The sequence below is a fragment of the Crocuta crocuta genome, unplaced genomic scaffold, assembly GCF_008692635.1.
Source record: "Crocuta crocuta isolate KB4526 unplaced genomic scaffold, BGI_CrCroc_1.0 scaffold452, whole genome shotgun sequence".
NCBI classification, from domain to species: Eukaryota; Metazoa; Chordata; class Mammalia; order Carnivora; family Hyaenidae; genus Crocuta; species Crocuta crocuta.
Window position 1 is genome coordinate 654,861 of NW_027528851.1, and position 16,112 is coordinate 670,972.

Genomic DNA, 16,112 nt, shown 5'->3' on the forward strand with positions numbered 1-16,112 from the left:
CTTCGGATCAGGTCATGATCTCAGAGCTCGTTGAGTTGGAACCCCTCATCAGGCTCTGTGCTGACAGCTCAGAGCCTGGAGCCTGCTTCAGATTTTATGTCCCTCTCTCGTTCTGCCCCTCCCCTGCTCGTGCTCTGTCTCTGTCTCTCTCTGTCTCTCTCTCTCGTCTCCTTCTCTCAAGAATAAATAAACATTAACAAAAATTAGAAGAAAAACAATAATCATGATACAGAGTCTTTCCACACACCTTAGTCATTTTTAAAGAAAATCTCCCCCCCCTCCCGATTTCTTTCATTCAACTCTGTAAGGTAAATGGTTTAACTTGCTGAATGACTTGTATACCAGCCTGCTTCTTGAATATATTTATAGGTGCCCTGAGGGGGTGGAGAGACTTGCTTTTAAAAAGTACCTAATAAAAATAAACTACACTTGTAGGCCAAGTTTTGAATTCAAAAGTGTTTTATGTTATACTGTTGATGAATAGGTCTTTATGAGTGAAAAAAAAATAGGTTGTGCTAATTGGGAGGCACGCTATGGCTGAAAGAAGAGTGTAATTCCATCCTGTATCCTACACTGTGCTGGCTTCTGACTTGGAAGTTGCTGAACATTTAGTAAGGAGAGACACATGTAGGCATTTTTTTTTTCTTTATGAGCTAATGGAGGTGAATGTGGTGTATAAACTGTTGAGCACCATATCCAATTATAGTTTGATATGTTACAGTAAGGACTTGTTCATGGTCATACAGAGAAGCAGAAAAGCTGTATATTTGTTCACTCATTCATTCCCTCATTCATCCAATAAAAATTATCAACCCTATCCTGTGTCCCAGAACAAGACGTTCATAGTCTAAAATAAAAATATAATATGCACAGTCAACTATAAGAGAAGTCAGATTACTCTAAGTAGCTTAAGAGGAATGTGTGATTGGACCACACCAATCTCTGGTGGTTCAGTTAGCCAGTCTCTGGTTCTCTTTTGTCCTCTCCATTCTGATCCATTCCATTCCATCTCTTCTATCCCATTCTGTGCCCGGATTTATGCCACTTATCTAATTAAGAGTTTTCTTTTTAAAAAATTTTTTAAATGTTTTTATTTATTTCTGAGAGAGAGAGAGAGAGAGACAGCATGAGCAGGGGAGGGTCAGAGAGAGAGGGAGACACAGAATCCAAAACAGGCTCCAGGCTGAGCGAGGTGTCAGCACAGAGCCCGATGTGGGGCTCGAACCCACGAACCGTGAGATAATGACTTGAGCTGAAGTTAGATGCTTAACTGACTGAGCCACCCAGGCACCCCTAATTAAGAGCTTTCTATGGATCCCTACTGCTACCCCATTTGGGGTAGCAAATACTTGGCTACATGCATAGCCATTCTCTTGAATCCTCATGGTCAGACATTGTTAATTGATCACTTCTTTCCACTGAATCTGGATTCAATCTCAGAATCCTTCTCAACATAATGCTTCAGAAAGCAATTGTCAATTGATCAGATTGGCCCCAAAAGCTATGTCCCCTAGAATGGGATTCTAGGCCAGTGGGAACTGGGCTCTTTATGATATTTTTTCCCTTAGGTATGAAGAGAGTCATGAAATTTTTGAGCTCTTTCTAAACCAAGAGGTGTTAGTATTTTATGTTTAGAAAATTAAGGCTCACAAAGGTTAAGAGGCTTGCTTGCTCAAAGTCACACATTTAGTTAAGTTCAGGAACTAGGATTCAAATATCAATATTTTTATTCCAAATTCAGTTTTCTTACTGATACATCAAAAAGCTTCTTAATTTTTTGGGCCCTGGAATGTAGATTAGTCTTTTACTTTCTCTTGAAGTCACACAGCTGGTTGATAGCAAATAAAGCCCATTGGCTATGAATAAAATGTGCTAAAAGGAGGCCTCTACCTTTTAAGGGTTTATGTGGCCACCTCCTCGTGACTGAAAATCTCAGGGCCACATTGCTGATTTGGACATTGTATCTCAGAATAGATCTATAAGTTTTTAAATAACTTTTGTAAGGAATTTTGAATTGTTTTTTCACTTAGTGAAAATCATGAAACTGATGTACATGCAACTGGGATGATCTGAATAGGGTCCCACATTGCGTGACTCCCGGGGCAGCATCTACAAGGTGCTGATTTGTGCTCCAGGAGAGCTGTTCACAAGGACTGTGATGTGAAAGGGCCTCGGGAGCCTGGAGTTCTGTAGTTCTGCACTCATCACCAGCTCCAAACTACCCACTGCTGCAAGATTTGGGAACTGCATGTGTGTTTGATTCACTTATTCTACAAATGGTTATTGAGAACCCTCTACAGTGGCCCCACTTTAGGAGCTGGGGATTCAGGTTTGTTTTCATTGTGTTCAGCTGATATAATTGCCAATCTAAATAACCAAACAAGGGGTTTCTTTTTCTCACATAAAAAGTGTGATCACAAAATGTCAGCATCTACTCCACACCTGCTGAGATGTCTCTTGATTTCTAAAGGCACAGCCTTTCTCCTTTCCAGCTGCGAAGCTTGGAACTGAAGCAGCCATTTTGTGACCATGAGAAGACTAAACAAACAATAAAAATGCCCCATGCTACAAACAGTGGAGGGGAAAAAATGAGAAAAGAAAAGAAAGATGGAGCCCTTGATGACATCACTGAGTTGCTCAACTAACCCTGGACTCACCTACACCTGGACTTCTTAGTTAACAGTAAGTGTCTTTACGGTATAAACCAGGGTTCTTCAAACATTTTTTGAAACAAATAGTAAATATTATAGGCTTTGCAAGAAAAGACATAAACCAGAAGATAGTTTACAAGTACTTATATATAAAGAAAGAAAACAAATTTCCACAATTTTTTTACTGACAAAATACAAAATATAATAAATGGAATAATAATAAATGAAATTCACTTGGGGGAGGTAGATTACATTTACTTAATTAGTTAGGATTAAAGTTAGTTTTCACTAGCATCCTGATAGACACATCATCTCACTGACCTACAAAGCCTTCCCTTGCTTCTCTGAAACACAGTGAACTTCCTTCCCTAGAACTCATCAGAATGTGTTGTACACATTTTTGCCACTTATATACTCCTTTCATTGTGTTGGATCTTTTCATATGGGGAAGCAAGTTAAGAACATAGGCTCTGGGTTAAGACTGCCTGGATTTGAATTCCAGCTGAATTATAAATAGCTGTATGATCTTTCACTACTTCCTTAAATTTCTTCATTTATAAGATGAATAATAATACCTACTTCATAGGTGCGTTTTAACTAAATGAATTGTTTAGAGCAGTGCATGGCATACTTTAAAGCATTTGATATGTTTTATTTACCTTTTGACTTCTCCCAACCATTTAATAATGTCAAAACTCTTCTTAGCTGTCCTGCTGTACAAGATCAGGTGATAGTCTGAATTTGGCCCATGGGCCAGTTTGTGGAGCCCTCTTTTGAGCCACTGTCAGGTAACTTGAGGCTGACATCATAACTGACCATACAAGAGTAAGGGATAGGGTGCAGGACCCTCCATATAGCATTTAACTCTTATTTTATTTGCAGTTCTCTACCACTGTGCCCTCAAACATATTCCCCTTTGCACACGTGCGTGCGCACGCACACACACACACACACACACACGGTTTACAGGTCTTATTTAGTATCAAGGGTAGAAATAAAATCTGGTTCAGTCAATATTCTTTCAGTACATTTGTTGTTGTCTTACAAATCTCAGATCCAGAGGCACCTGGATGGCTGTCAATTGAGCATCTGACTTCAGCTCAAGTCATGATCTTGTGGTTTGTGGGTTAGAGCCCTGCATTGGACTCTGTGCTGGTAGCTCAGAGCCGGGAGCCTGCTTTGGATTCTGTGTCTCCCTCTCTCTACCCTCTCTCATTCATGCTCTGTGTCTCTCTCAAAAATGAATAAACTTTAAAAAAGAAAAAAAACTCTGAGTTCCAGGCCTTAAACTTAAAAACAGAGGCAGCATCAGTCGGGGAGAGGCAGAGAGAGGGAGAGAATCCCAAGCAAGTTTCAAGCTGCCAGTGCAGAGTCTGACAAGGGCTCGAACTAACAAAACTGTGAGATCTTGAGGTGCCTGGGTGGCTTAGTCGGTTAAGTGTCCGACTTTCGCTCAGGTCATGATCTCGCGGTTCGTGGGTTCGAGCCCCGCGTCGGGCTCTGTGCTGACTGCCAGCTCAGAGACTGGAGCCTGCTTCAGATTCTGTGTCTCCCTCTCTCTCTGACCCTCCCCTGCTCGCCCTGTCTCTCTCTCTCCTAGAGATAAATAAAACATTAAAAAAAAAATTTAAAAAAACAAAAACAAAAAACAAAAACAACAACAAAAAAACCCCTGTGAGATCTTGACCTGGACCAAAACCAAGAGTCAGATGCTCAACACACTGAGCCACTCAGGCACCCGCAGGCTTTGGATATAAAATTTAAGACTTTATACACCCTTGTTCCCATTTTCCTTTCTCTTTCCCCTTAAGGAGTTGTAGTTTTGTGTCTTCTGGTCTAACTAAGATTTGGGGAAGGAAGGGTGAAGGAACAAAGTTATCAATAATTCAAGTAATCAGTACCATGAAATAAACAAGTTAGTGAGAGATTGTCATGGGAGTATAAACGGAACAAGCTCCTTGGCTAGGAAATAAGTTGGTGGGGATGGGCAGGGAAGATACTTTACAAAGGTCATTTGGTAAAGACCTCTCTGAGGAAGAGCTATTTGACTTGAGACCTGAAAAACAGAAAATGCAAGCCATATAAAGGGGGAAACAGGGGAAATGGGGGTGAGAGGAGCATAGAGGAGAAGCAGCAGCATGTAAAATGGCCCAGAGATAGAGAGAGCACCTAACGCACTACAGAAACAGAAAGGAAGCCAATGCAGCGGGGCCAGGAAGGGAGGAAGAGTGTGGGACAATGTGTGATTGAGGAGGCAGGCAGGGGCCTTGAGAACAGGGCATGCTGAAGACTTTCAAGCAGGGAGGGGAAATGACAAGGTTTGCATGATAAACATGGATTGGAGAGAAATAAGAGTAGAAGCACTTACACTATCTGGCATTTTCTTGTCTACTTGCTTTGTGCCTGTCTCTCCACTGAGTGAGGACTTGTACAGTCGACTTTGCTGCTGCATGGCCAAGTACCTACAACAGTGTCTGGCACGGGGAAGAGGTGGAGAAAAGTTTGTTGAATAAATGAGTTATGATTTTAAAAAGTAATTTAACCCCAACAGTGAGTTCTGCAAAACTGGGTTTTTCCTAGAAAAGATGTAGGAACATTATCCAGATCAGGAAACACTAGATTATAGAGGCCATGAACTCCCTTAAATTATGTGAAGTATGCATGTGTTGACAAAGAGAAAGAGATGAATGGGCAGATACACATGCATTTTTCTGAGAAGGATCATAGTTTTCTTCAGATTTTCAAATGAGTCCTTGACTTCAAAAAGCAGTTAAGAAGTGCTGTACTCAGATTGAAGTTTTGAGTAACTTTGCTAGAAGCACTAGTGGGCAATACCCTAATTTACTGCTCAATAATTCCACATCATAAGGGTCCTTTCCTCAAATGCTAACTGAAAAGTCTCTTCCCCAGAACCAGCAGTGTCCTTCCACTGAGGAAGAGCCAGCTCACGACAAGTCCACGTGGTTAGAAACAGCAGCACAAGGTGGCCTCATTTCTGCCTTTCCCATCTTCTGGAACTACCATTGGCCTAAAACGAGAACAGTGACACCCACTGGTTTCTTTCAGGAACTGCCACTTTACTGGTGAAAATTCCAGAAACATTCAAAACATATGCTTAGAACCAAAAACTGCTTTCCCTTTCAAACAGAAATTTGAAATGTTCAGTGAGACACATGGTGATAGTATTTCTGACCACAAAAGATGCAACATGAAATTTAAGTGGTCAAAAATATTAAATGTTTTGGAAGGAGAAATCTATCAGTCTTCTTTATGACTTCTTAGTTTCGTCTGTTTTTTGTTTTTGCTTTTTTTTTGTTTTTTGTTTGTTTGAGAAAAGCTTTCTCTAATTTAAGGTTATTAGTTTCAAAACATTCATCATGGTTTGGATAAATCTTTAACCCATCTGGAATTACATTATTATTATTATCATTATTTAATATCAGATGGGATGGGGAGGAGCTCCATTTTTTAGGGTTAGGTGTTGCAGGAGACAAGAAACAAATTAGCAGTGGCTTAAAAAAGATAGAGATTTATTTCCCAAGGTAAAAATCCAAATAGATGGTCCAAGCTCATATAGTGCTCATATATCATGTGTGTCTGAACCTGATGGCCCAAGATGATGGCATCCAAGTTTCAGGCACCAGGAAGAGCAAAACAAGGAGGCAGCATATAGGTTCAAATCCGTAGGGAGGTTCCCAGAAGTTGCCCTACAACAATTTTGCTTATTCAATGAGCCATAATTTAGTTACACAGATCTAAGGGAAGCTGGGAAATGTCTTTATTCTGTATAAGCAGAGGAACAGCTAAAAACGGATACTGGGGGCAGCTAGATATTCTGTCGGATTATCCCTTTGACCTGTATAAATGCACCCTTCCTAGCACACAAGATAGTTTCCCACTCCTCCCTAAGGAGATACCCCCAAATACCTACCCTCTGACTGCAGTCAGCTCAAAGTCCAAGACCTCTGGGTATGTAGTTTTCCTCATCAGGAACAAATGCATCTCCTCATTGTCCAGCAACCATAAATTAAAGATTTTATCCACCCAAAACACCCACTATAAAATGGAGTTGTAGGAACAGAATAATCACAATTCAAAAATGAAACAAAGTAGAAATTACCTATCATTGTTGCTAATCAAATAGCACTCTGCAGTTATTTCAAGGTCCCCCTACTCAGGCAATAAAATGAGTTCCTTGGTTAGCTCATGGGGCACCCCTGAATCTGCTCTTTGGGAAAAACTCCTTGTCCATTCTTCCCAGGAAGTTTTCTCATTATCTTTTCAAAAATTTTAAAAAATCTTTTGTTGTTGAGAGAGAGAGACACACAGAGAGAGAGAGAGAGAGAGAGAGAGAGCGCGAGCATGAGCAGGGGAGAAAGAGAGAGAGAGAGAGGGAAACACAGAAGCAGGCTCCAGGCTCTGAGCTGTCAGTACAAAGCCAGACGTGGGTCTCAAACCCATGAGCTGTGAGATCATGACCTGGGCTGAAGTTGGACACTTCACCTACTAAGCTACCGTGGTTGCCATGGTTTCTCATTTTCCATTACCATTCCCGGTTACAACTGGGACTGTTTGATGAGGGTGACCACACATAGCAGTTTGCCTAGAATTGTACCTGTTTACACCTACTGTCCACGCAGTTATTAAAGCTCCCCTTTCTCTCTCAAAATTACTCAGGTTTGGGTAATATATTACATAATCATCCCATTCCTACATTCAATTCACAAGGAACTGAATTCTGCCAACCACATGAGCTTGGAAGAAACCCCCAAGTCTCAGGTGAGATTATAGTCTTAAGACATCACTTTGATTACAGCTAGGTGAGACCCTGAACAGGATCCAGCTAAGAGGTGACTGGACTCCTGACCCATGGAAACTGTAAGATTATGAATTTGCCTTGTTTTTAGATGTTACCTTTGTTATAATCTGGTACACGGCAATAAAAAAAACCAACTAACACACCTTCTGAAACAATAGGTTTAAGTAGAAAGGTAATACCCTTATTCTCATTCTTGTCTTCAATGTTGTGCAGCTGATGTTATCATTCTGGAACTGCAGTCTAAGCATTACAGGTGAGACAATGATTGATCCTGGCAGTTTCAGGAAATCAATAATTAGTACCTGGCAATCCTTGAAAGATCCAATGTTGCAAGAAACCCAACTGGGTTCCTCTCCTCAAGCATCCCAGACACAGGAAGGATTAAATTCAGCTGTTAGCCCTTTCCCTCCATCTCAGTTTGGAGATTATCTTTAGCCTGAGGGCACAGTGGGTCACCATTCCGAATCTTCTGCCATCTTTCCTATTATTAAATCCATGTCATTCTACTTTCCAAGGTATTTGAAGCAAGTATTTGTTTTGTCAGGGACTTAACAAAGATCACCAGCTTCCTAGCACGTAGTATCTGTGCCCTACTGAATCCTCCTAGCCAATATCCTTTCCTCTGGGGGATTACTCTTGATTGTCACAAGGATTAGGTGTCATTGGCCTTTGGGGCAGAGGTGATAACTGCATCACAATGCAGGGTTTGCACTTTGCACTGTATTCAAATGTCAGTAGAACCTAATGATGGACACTGCCTTTAGGCAATGCCACCTTTTAGGTTTTGTTACCTGTAGGACCCCACTTTGGGTGCCAAACTGTATGCAGAATGATTCTGAGGCAGAAGTAATTTTTTAAAAACACCCAAAACAGCAGTGATTAAATAAAGTACAAATTTATTTACTTTTCAAAGTCCCATCAGGCAGTGCAAGATTGGTAAGGCTTTCTATAATGTCATGGGACTCCAGCTTCATAAGATCTGGTTTTCGATTACCTATTGGACTCTTATTGTTTTGTGGGTGCTTATTAGACATTAGGAAAATTAACCATTTTTCAAAAAAGTGGCAAACAAGTCTTCTCCTGTGGGTGGTTTATCTTTCAACTTTGCTTAGAGTTTTCTAAGCCATACACAAAATCTTGATTTTAATGGCCAAATATATTAATTTTTATTATATGGATTGTGAGCTTTGTCTTACAAAGGTCTTCTAATATTCTTCTGAAATTACCTGAAAGTTGTTAGCATGATTTCTTCAAGACCTTTTATCATGTATACCATTAGATCTTTGATCCAATTTCAACTTGGTATGAAGTGTGAGGTATGGATGCAAATTTAGTTTTTCCAGCTGGCTACTCTATTGTTCCAAGGCTACTCTATTGTTCCAACACCACTTACGGAGTCATTCATCTTTATCCCACTGATCTTAGATGCTGCCTTTAAAACCAGTACTAGGTATAAAATTTTATAAAATATTTCACTGAGGGGATTGTGTGTTTCTTTACTATGCTAATACAATGAAATACATTACTAGATTTGTTTACAAGGAATAATCATTGCATTCCAGTAATAAATCCTATTCAGTCATAATGTAATATGCTTTGATTATCAGTACAGATTATAGTAGATTTGTACATTAGTTCCTTTAACTTTACAGGGAAGTTTCATCAATAGGATTTTTTTGGTGCTTTTCTTATTTAAGGTTATGTATGCCAGGTTCATTAAATGTATGTCTCTTTCTGACATCCAGAGTGTCTAGAGCACAGAAATGATCTGCATATGAAAAGTCTGATAAAGTTCACTATAAAACAATACAGGTCTAATGACTTTTTAAAGAGGTATTAGTAAATTTCTTCCCCAATTTATTCTATGGTGATGATCTTCGCCATTCCTACTACTTTCATTTGAGTCAATTTTGTATATATATATTTCCTCACAGGGTTCTAAATGTGTTGGCCTAAGTTGTATATTGTTACAAAATATCAGACGAAAATTGAGATTATTGTAACAAACATCTGTGTCCCCATCACCTAGTTAACAAATTCCTAGATATACAATTGAATCCCTCCATACTGTTCCCCAATTCCATTCCCATATGTTCCTCTCCACAATACACTATCTATCCTGTTTTACTCCACTCCATGTCTTATACATATGCTGTACATAAAACAGTCTCAGAAGTTTTAAAATTTACACTCAGAACTGTACTTACCTTTCTGCAACTTTTTTTTCTCTCAACATTTATACTATGTTGCTATATGAAACTCTAGATCATGAGTTTTTAAAAGCTGTATGCTATACAGTGTTAAAACCACACTATCTGTATTCATCTCTGTTGCTGGATATTTAGACTGGCTTAAAGTTTCCCCAATTTTCCCTTTTTCTCCTTTGTAAAGCCTCAAAATAAGGGCAAGATGACTGCACATAAGAATTCTTTTTTAATTTAGCTTTTTCTACATTTGAGACATTTTCTGTATCCTGGACCACCAATCTCCTGTATTTTCCTGGGCATTCTGAAAGAAGTAAAGTCTCCCCTAAGGGTCTAATTCATACCTAAGCAATCTGTGGCTCTTTTGTATTTCTCTTTAGCATTCCTTTGGGAAACAAGAAACAACCCCTCATTTTCAGGTATAAGTCTGGAAGGGCTCTGCATCAGTGTTCATTCAGATTCTGCTAACTTAGCAGAACAAAACTTGAAGCCAATGAGGAAGACAGTGACTTTTACTGCTTAGTCATGACTTCTGGAGGCATCCTTTTAAGAGAACTCCTTTGATATTTATTTGGTTTAAAAGCTGGGCATTTCACAAATTTCCCCAAGAAATTATCTTCTAAGATATACCAACCAACTTTGTTTCCTTAATGGTCTTCTATTAATCAGAGAGCTTTAACTGCATATTAGTGAAGGTTTGTTATGAGAATGAGTGGCTGATTTGACATCCCAGTTTACATTTAAAAAAATAGTTACAGTCCTACTTACACAAGAATAAAAATTGAGTTTTTAACACAATATATTAAAACTGACTTTATTAAACTAAGCAGTTTCCTTATATTATACCAAAACTGGGCATAAAAATGTTCTAGTAACTTATTAGCTGTACTCTCTACTTGTATAAGAACATTTATTTTCATTTTACCCTTTCTGTTGACTTTATTTTATACTGATATGTGTAAAAACAAAGTCAGATTTATTTTTTTAATGTTTATTTATTTTTGAGAGACAGAACATGAGTGGGGAAGGGGCGCGGGGGGAGACAGAATCCGAAGCAGACTCCAGGCTCCGAGCTGCACAGAGCCTGACGTGGGGCCTGAACACAGATAATGACCTGAGCCAAAGTCAGATGCTCAACTGAACCACCCAGGTGACCCCAGATTTAGTTTTCAAATGGATAATGTTGTGTGACCCATGACCTACCAGTGAACTAGCTATATTAGAAACTGGTTAGCTGTATACTGATACTCCATTAAGGTACAAAAGGATGTCCTAAGTCACAGACATGCTTACAAAATGTATAAGTGTGCTGAAGAAGAGTTTGCATTCATCCCTTTCCAGGAAAACTTCCTTAGCTGGCAATTTCTTTAAACACTACGTTAGGGGATGCTTGGGTGGCTCAGTTGGTTAAGCATCTGACTCTGGATTTCAGCTCAAGTCATGATCTCAAGGGTCCTGAGATCAAGTCCTGAGCTAGAACTTGACAGCCTGGAGCCTGCTTGGGATTTTCTCTCTCCATCTTTCTTGCCCCTCTCCCACTGTCAAAATAAATAAATAAACTTTAAAAAAAAAAAAGCACTACCTTAGGTTAAGTTAGGACTGAAGTTTATCTTGTAAATACTCTTATTTCATTTGTTACCCATAGCACACCTTCCAAAATAGAAACAGTCAAGGTATACTGAGTCCCCTCAAGCCTTAGAGCAGGTGGCAAGCAGCCTAATCCATTTTTCCCAGATATGTCTTAAAAATATCATCACTTCCTTTTAAAAAATGTTTATTTTGAGAGAGAGGGGGAGAGAGAGGGAGAGAAATAGCACGCACAGTAGGGGAGGAACAGAGAGAGGAGAGAATCTCAAGCAGGCTCCAGCACTGTCAGTACATAGCTGGATGTGGGGCTAGAACCCACAAACTGAGATTGTGACCCAAGTCTAGATCAAGACCCGGACACTAACCCGACTGAGCCACCCAGGCGCCCCCATCGCTTTCTATAGATGTTGTGATGTGAAAAAGTTTAAAGAACACTGCCACAGACCCATGACCACTGTATAGATTACTTCAGGAAACAATTTTATATTTTCTTGAGTCTACAATGCCTAGAATGGTTGGTTCTCTGAACACAGTGTGGTTAATTTTAAATGATCTGACATTAATTTCCAATATCAATGAGGCCTTAAAAGTCTTACTAGTTCTTTTAATTTTAATTGAGTATTTTGAATATTCTCCAATAGCTAGCTAGCGTTATTGGCCAATCCTACAATAAAGCTTTTGCGTAATACTCAGAATATCAAATGTGAAGGTGTCTATACAAAGTAATGCCTTGAAAAATTTTCAGTTTCAAGGACAAAAATACTACAACTTAGGAATAGCAAGTACACTGTGATGTTGCTTTTGAATAATCTATCCTAGAAAAGTGAACAGAAGTACACATCCTTCTCAGGATGTTTCACAACACACATGTAATTACAAAACACCTGTGTTAACTGCTGGCAAAATGCGCCTGTATATTTTATACCCCACGAGCTAAGGAACAAACTGATTATCAGTATGGAAGATCTTTTCAAAGGATCTGACACATTCCAAGGTTTTTGGTGTGATTAAGTAAAAAAATGATTTTAACTACAGAAAGGGCAATCCAGATGCTAAGGCATCATCTATAGCTGTCTTTAATTACTCTTCTAAGAATTTCACTTTTCAAGAACATTGTTTAATGAGCCAGAACTTCCAGAACACCTTTTTTTAAATGCTCCTGTTCCCATTTTAGTTTCCAAAATCCCAAATGAAGAAAGCTTCATGAAGATCTGTACCATATATTTACTTAACTCATACAAATGTATTATAAATGTGTATTTAGGAATAGTCCTGAAAAACATCACTGACGTCAGAATACTTACTTATACCCACAGCAACCCCAGGCTTCACATCTGCTTGAACTCCTGTCCCCTCCTATTTTAGCCAGTAACTCCCTTGATCATATTGTTATGACTAGTAAGTGTTAACTCCTCAGAATCTCAATTTTAAATACATCACCCTAACCACTGCTTCCTGAATTTCCAGGTCATTCCCTTCTAGTACCTCAACTCTAACCATATATAATCCACTGATTGTACCCTATTCTCACTCTCCCTCCTCTCCCTTCTTGGCCTCATTTCCCCTGCTTACCTAGCTTAAGTTCCATAGGCAATCATTTCAACTCTGCCCCCTCTCCCTGTGGTCAGTCGGCTTCTGTTGGCAAAACCACAACTTTGGTTAAATTCAATTCATCTATTCTATGCCTGCACCCGTGCAGCTTTATGCGTTTAAAAGAGCCATACTCACTGGTCTCACTTTAAATCACTAACCTCGAGTCAGCCTTCACTTCGCCGGGTTACCAAACCCTGTCGACCAGGTCCATTCACTCCCCCATTCTTCCAACCAAGAGGACGCCTGTCTCCAGTATCTAACTGCTACATGGTATTTCCCCTTGAAATCTAAAACCAAACTCCTGACCAGCCCTTCCCCTAACCTCGAACCTCCCCCAATTTCTCAACCCCAAAATGTCTCTGACATTTCTCTTTATCTCATATTCTGCAACTAAACTTTTGGTAAATCTTCTTGATTTTATCTTTAACATATAACCGGAACTCACCACCTCTGAAGCCTATAGCTACCATCTAAGACCAAGCTAGCAATCGTTCTCAACTAGATTACTGGTTAGCCTCCTAAGTGTTCCCCTAATTTTGCCCTAGCCTCCATACTTCAGCCTTAAGGTATCATCAACAAGACAACTGCATGTATTTTCAAGATAGCACTCTAGACTATAAAATAGCCAAAGTAATTGACCTTCAGGGGATACAAACACATGATAGTCTAACTGATATGACTGAGCTAGCCAATTAAAGATTCATCTAGTACTTAGTTCAGAATTATCATAAGACTTTTGAAAATGTCTTTTTAAAAAGGCAAGAGATAATTAACATTGCTAATTCATTTTCTTCAGAAATCCCAATATGGCAAAACTTATATTTTTAAAATTAGAGAAAACAATTTAACCAAAACCATCAAATTTCATGTTAAATTCTCAATGTTTTCAATGCCCAACACTGATTTTTAAAAAGAAATTAAATAACATGCTTTCACTGAGAAATTTTTAAATTCTATACAATTCAAGCTAATGAAATATTTTATTGTACATAGTAAAAGTGGTGTTTTTAAAAAAAAACACTTCCAGGCCCAGACATCTGCAGGAGTATGTGAGGAAGGGATTCCACTGGAGTATAATAAGCAATACTCGATTGAATGAAACCATAAATCCACCCCACTCTCTATAGTAAATGCTAACATTCAGCACAGGGTTGAAACCCTGTAGCATCAGTAAATGTATATTTTAAAATATTACAAACATGCTTATGATGCATAGGAAGACGGAAAAATTTAGACTGTAATGCACACCATATGTACTCCCAGCTTTTCTGATTTACAACCAGTTAAGAATCACAATATCCAAAGAAAGTATTTTAAAATAATATGTGACTCACTGATAAGTGATATTCTACTCAAATAAATAGGAAAATTTTCATTTTAATGTCACATTGAATTTCAGTACTTTTCAATCCAAGAAAAGAAATAAACTGAGACATGGTCATGAGTTCAGGATTATATATATTACAATTTGCCTTGTTATAATACATTTGTGGCTTTATGATAAAAATAACTCAAGGACATATGGAATTCAAGCTAATCTGCGCAACTGTCACAAGAAAAGAAGCATTAAATGCATTTCTGAAATAAGTATTTTCATTTAATTTCAGAATCTCAAAACAGCATTAGACCTTGGCCTTGTTTAAAAAAAGTTTAGTTAAACACTAAGCTAGCTAAATAACCTTCTTGAAAGGTTCAAACACAATTGATATAGAAAATGCTTTTCCTCTAATCTCAATCTTACATAAATGGAAGAGGTGAGGGGGAAAAGGTAGACAATTTCTTTAGCAGCATATATGGCTAAATCCATCAACCACCTTAAACTAGAATGTCCATTATTGACCCCATTAAAAAGAACTGGGCAAATACCAAAAGTTACCCACTTCATAAACCAAAAGACAACAATTTTAGGGTTACGATAAGTAAAATATTTTTGAAAACGTCAAAAACTTTTAACATTAAACTAGAGGAATCATCTCTTAATTGTAAGAAAGATAGGTATAACAGAAAGTAAAAGACATTTTAAACTTAACTGATTTTCAACCCTCTTTGAACAAAAGAAATGAAAAATAATGGTTGATTAGCTAAGCTTTGTGCTCTAACCAAACTAATTAATTACAGTGATTTTAAATGGCAACAGCCCATTTGACTGGGTGGCTTGACAGTTCTGAATACTTTTGCAATGATTTTTTTTTAAAACGCAAAGACACTAAAATGACCCGGTCATGCAATGTTCATCTTATGCATTCTGCATCTCTTTGCCAATCTTGTAGCTAAGGATCTTGTTCCAATCAATCTTAGTGCGTGTAACTGGCAACTGTCGACGTAAGGCTTTGAAAGTAGTATCCGACATTGTCTGATAATTCTCACTGATGGCGGTCTATGAAAAATAGTAGTTAAAAGTTTAAAGAAATAAAAGGAACAGAACAATTTATAAAACATACATGTTTTAGGAAAAACCTTTATTTAAGCAGCCTCTTTCACTGTTTTTAAAAAGTAGAAAAAAAAGGAAAATAAAAACTCCAATGTGGTTTTAAATGTTATTTAAAAGCAGCTAACAGAAAAAGCTTACTACTGCTATTATTATTATATTTTTAAGTAAGCCCCAAACCCAATATGGAGCTTGAACTCACAACTCTTGAGATCAAGAGTCATATGCTCTACTAATTAGACAGCCTGGTGCACCTAAAAGAAAAAGTCTGTAATCTTTTTTGAATAATTAAATTTAATGAAATGAACTTGCAAATTATTTAATATTTGTGTGTCTTCATTTTGGATCTATTTTACTATTTCCCTCAGAACAATTTTATAAATTACTGTTTGCAAGGAGTAGAAATGTGGCCAATCCACAAATTAAATGTGTAAGTTCAAGAGTGCAGTTTAGAAACTGATAAATAATGTAAAAGGTAGAGTATAAAATATGATCTAAGTAAGTCACACATAATCCAAGTGCTTTGGGAAATACTGCATAAATTAAAATTTTCAATCAGAAATCCACTTAAAATCTTGACATATTGTGGGGCACCTGGGTGGCTCAGTCGGTTAAGCGTCCGACTTTGGCTCAGGTCATGATCTCATCATTCGTGGGTTCGTGCCCCATGTCAGGCTCTGTGCTGACAGCTGGCTCAGAGGCTGGAGCCTGCTTCAGATTCTGTGTCTCCCTCTCTCTCTGACCCTCCCCAGCTCACACTCTCTCTCTCTCAGAAATAAAAAAAAAAAAAAAAAAAATTTTGCCATATTGGAAACAAAACCAAGAAATTA

General features: G+C 38.2%; 2 protein-coding genes across 3 annotated transcripts in view; both read right to left on the reverse strand.

The window, feature by feature from the left end:
* The window catches only part of ST7 (suppression of tumorigenicity 7), a 272,136-nt gene extending 264,077 nt beyond the window's left edge, over positions 1 to 8,059 (reverse strand). For both annotated transcript variants that reach the window (XM_077756029.1, XM_077756027.1), the window contains exon 1: positions 7,773 to 8,059. The gene's annotated coding sequence lies outside the window, so the exon portion shown is untranslated. The remainder of the gene's footprint in view (positions 1 to 7,772) is intronic.
* Positions 8,060 to 14,211: 6,152 nt separating this feature from the next.
* Positions 14,212 to 16,112, reverse strand: part of CAPZA2 (capping actin protein of muscle Z-line subunit alpha 2) — a 53,079-nt gene continuing 51,178 nt past the window's right edge. The window contains exon 10 of the mRNA XM_077756030.1: positions 14,212 to 15,231. Coding sequence (XP_077612156.1) covers positions 15,091 to 15,231 — 141 coding nt within the window. The 3' untranslated portion in view covers positions 14,212 to 15,090. The remainder of the gene's footprint in view (positions 15,232 to 16,112) is intronic.